The 1,575-nt window shown below is 38.5% G+C and overlaps 1 protein-coding gene across 1 annotated transcript; it reads left to right on the plus strand.

Annotated features, from left to right (window-relative positions):
* The first annotated feature begins 239 nt into the window (after window positions 1-239).
* LOC101298055 (glutamate receptor 3.2-like) lies at window positions 240-1,480 on the plus strand. The gene is made up of 3 exons (XM_004306163.1): window positions 240-390; window positions 470-867; window positions 1,010-1,480. The coding sequence occupies exons 1-3, from the start codon at window positions 240-242 to the stop codon at window positions 1,478-1,480; spliced, it is 1,020 nt and encodes a 339-aa protein (XP_004306211.1).
* Window positions 1,481-1,575: the final 95 nt, after the last annotated feature.

Genomic DNA, 1,575 nt, shown 5'->3' on the forward strand with positions numbered 1-1,575 from the left:
AATCTTTTATTATTATTTCTTGTCATTTGATTACTCTTTGATAAAATTGTTGTTTTTCTTGCTCATCAAAATATCAATGGAAGACTCTTGATGCTGTTATTGGTGATATCACTATAACAGCAGACCGATTCAGCGTAGTGGAATACACACAGCCATATATCGAGTCTCCTTTGGTACTAATAGTTCCAGGGAAAGCTGAGGATTTGGAATGGACGTTAGTAAAACCTTTCTCCGGGAAAATGTGGACAGCAAGTGGTGGCATATTAGCCTACACTATCTTCATCATATGGTTTCTGGAGCGCTCAGTTAATCCAAAATTCAGCGGTCCATTGAAGAATCAGATTGGCAGAGCAATTTGGTTCGCCTTCACCTCTTTGTTCTTTTCTCACAGTATGTATAATTCAAAGATTTCAAGCCGCAATCCTTATTATGTGAACAATGTAGTTTAACATATGGTTGCATTATGCAGGAGAGAGACTCTATAACAAATTAACTAAAGTAGTTGTTCTAGTGTGGCTGTTTGTTGTATTGATCCTGGTCACAAGCTACACTGCTAATCTCTCTTCAATCCTGACGATTCAACGATTGAAACCGAATGTATCAGACATTGAAACGCTAAAGAGAACCAACTCTAAAGTTGGCTTGAATACGCATTCGTTTGTCGTCAATTACTTGGTGACTGTACTTGGATTCAAGCCAGAAAACCTCATCAAAATAGACAGTGAATCCGACTACATAGAGGCGTTCGAAAACAGAAGTATATCTGCTGCATTGCTTGAGTTCCCATATGCGAAAGTATTTATGAACCAGTACTGCAAGGGATATACTGCGACCACACTCTCCTATAGATTTGGAGGGCTAGGCTTTGTGAGTAGTAACTAATTAAATCTTTTCTGTTCTGCTTTGTTTTCTGCCTTTCTAAAAGAGAGACTATACTAAGTCTAAACTAGGACAAATAAAAACATATATATTGATAATCAATGAAGCTAATAAAATTAGTACGTTGCAGATATTTCAGAAAGACTCTCCAATTGCCCGGGATTTCACCAAGGTCATTTTAGAGTTATTGGAGGAGGGAAAAATGATGTCACTTGAAGATGCTTGGTTGACACCAAATCGTGGGTGTCCAAACAATTCAACTTCAGATGGACCAGAAAGTTTGAAGGTCAAGAATTTTGTAGGACTTTATGTAATCTATGTTGCTACTTCCACCATTTGCTTTCTGTTATCCTTAACTATCTTGCTCAAGCAGTTTCAACAACACCAGGATGCTTACCAAGGCAATGCAAGTGATGAAAGTGTTTGGAACAGAACACTTAGAATGGCAAGATTCGTATATAATAGAGAGTTCAATGTTCCAAGTAGCAGAACTGCAAGTTTTGTTGATGTGCTGGAAATGACTTCCTCCCAATGGGAGCACGCAACCACTTCCACCCCTCTTGGAGCATCTTCTTCAGGCCTCTACCCCCGCACAAACTAGTCCACCACATGAATAAATAGAACTATTCTATTTATTCGATACGGTTGTGTGTGCATGTGTGTATATACGAGTACTGTATGTGTGTATAACTGTAT

Source organism: Fragaria vesca, linkage group LG6 (genome assembly GCF_000184155.1).
Source record: "Fragaria vesca subsp. vesca linkage group LG6, FraVesHawaii_1.0, whole genome shotgun sequence".
Lineage (NCBI taxonomy): Eukaryota > Viridiplantae > Streptophyta > Magnoliopsida > Rosales > Rosaceae > Fragaria > Fragaria vesca.

Bases quoted from the DNA above. Each gene is read 5' to 3' on its own strand.
- LOC101298055 (XM_004306163.1), top strand. From the start codon at position 240: ATGTGGACAGCAAGTGGTGGCATATTAGCCTACACTATCTTCATCATA. The intron at 391-469 runs GTATGTATAATT...TGCATTATGCAG, and splicing joins CTCTTTGTTCTTTTCTCACA to GAGAGAGACTCTATAACAAA. The intron at 868-1,009 runs GTGAGTAGTAAC...AGTACGTTGCAG, and splicing joins GATTTGGAGGGCTAGGCTTT to ATATTTCAGAAAGACTCTCC.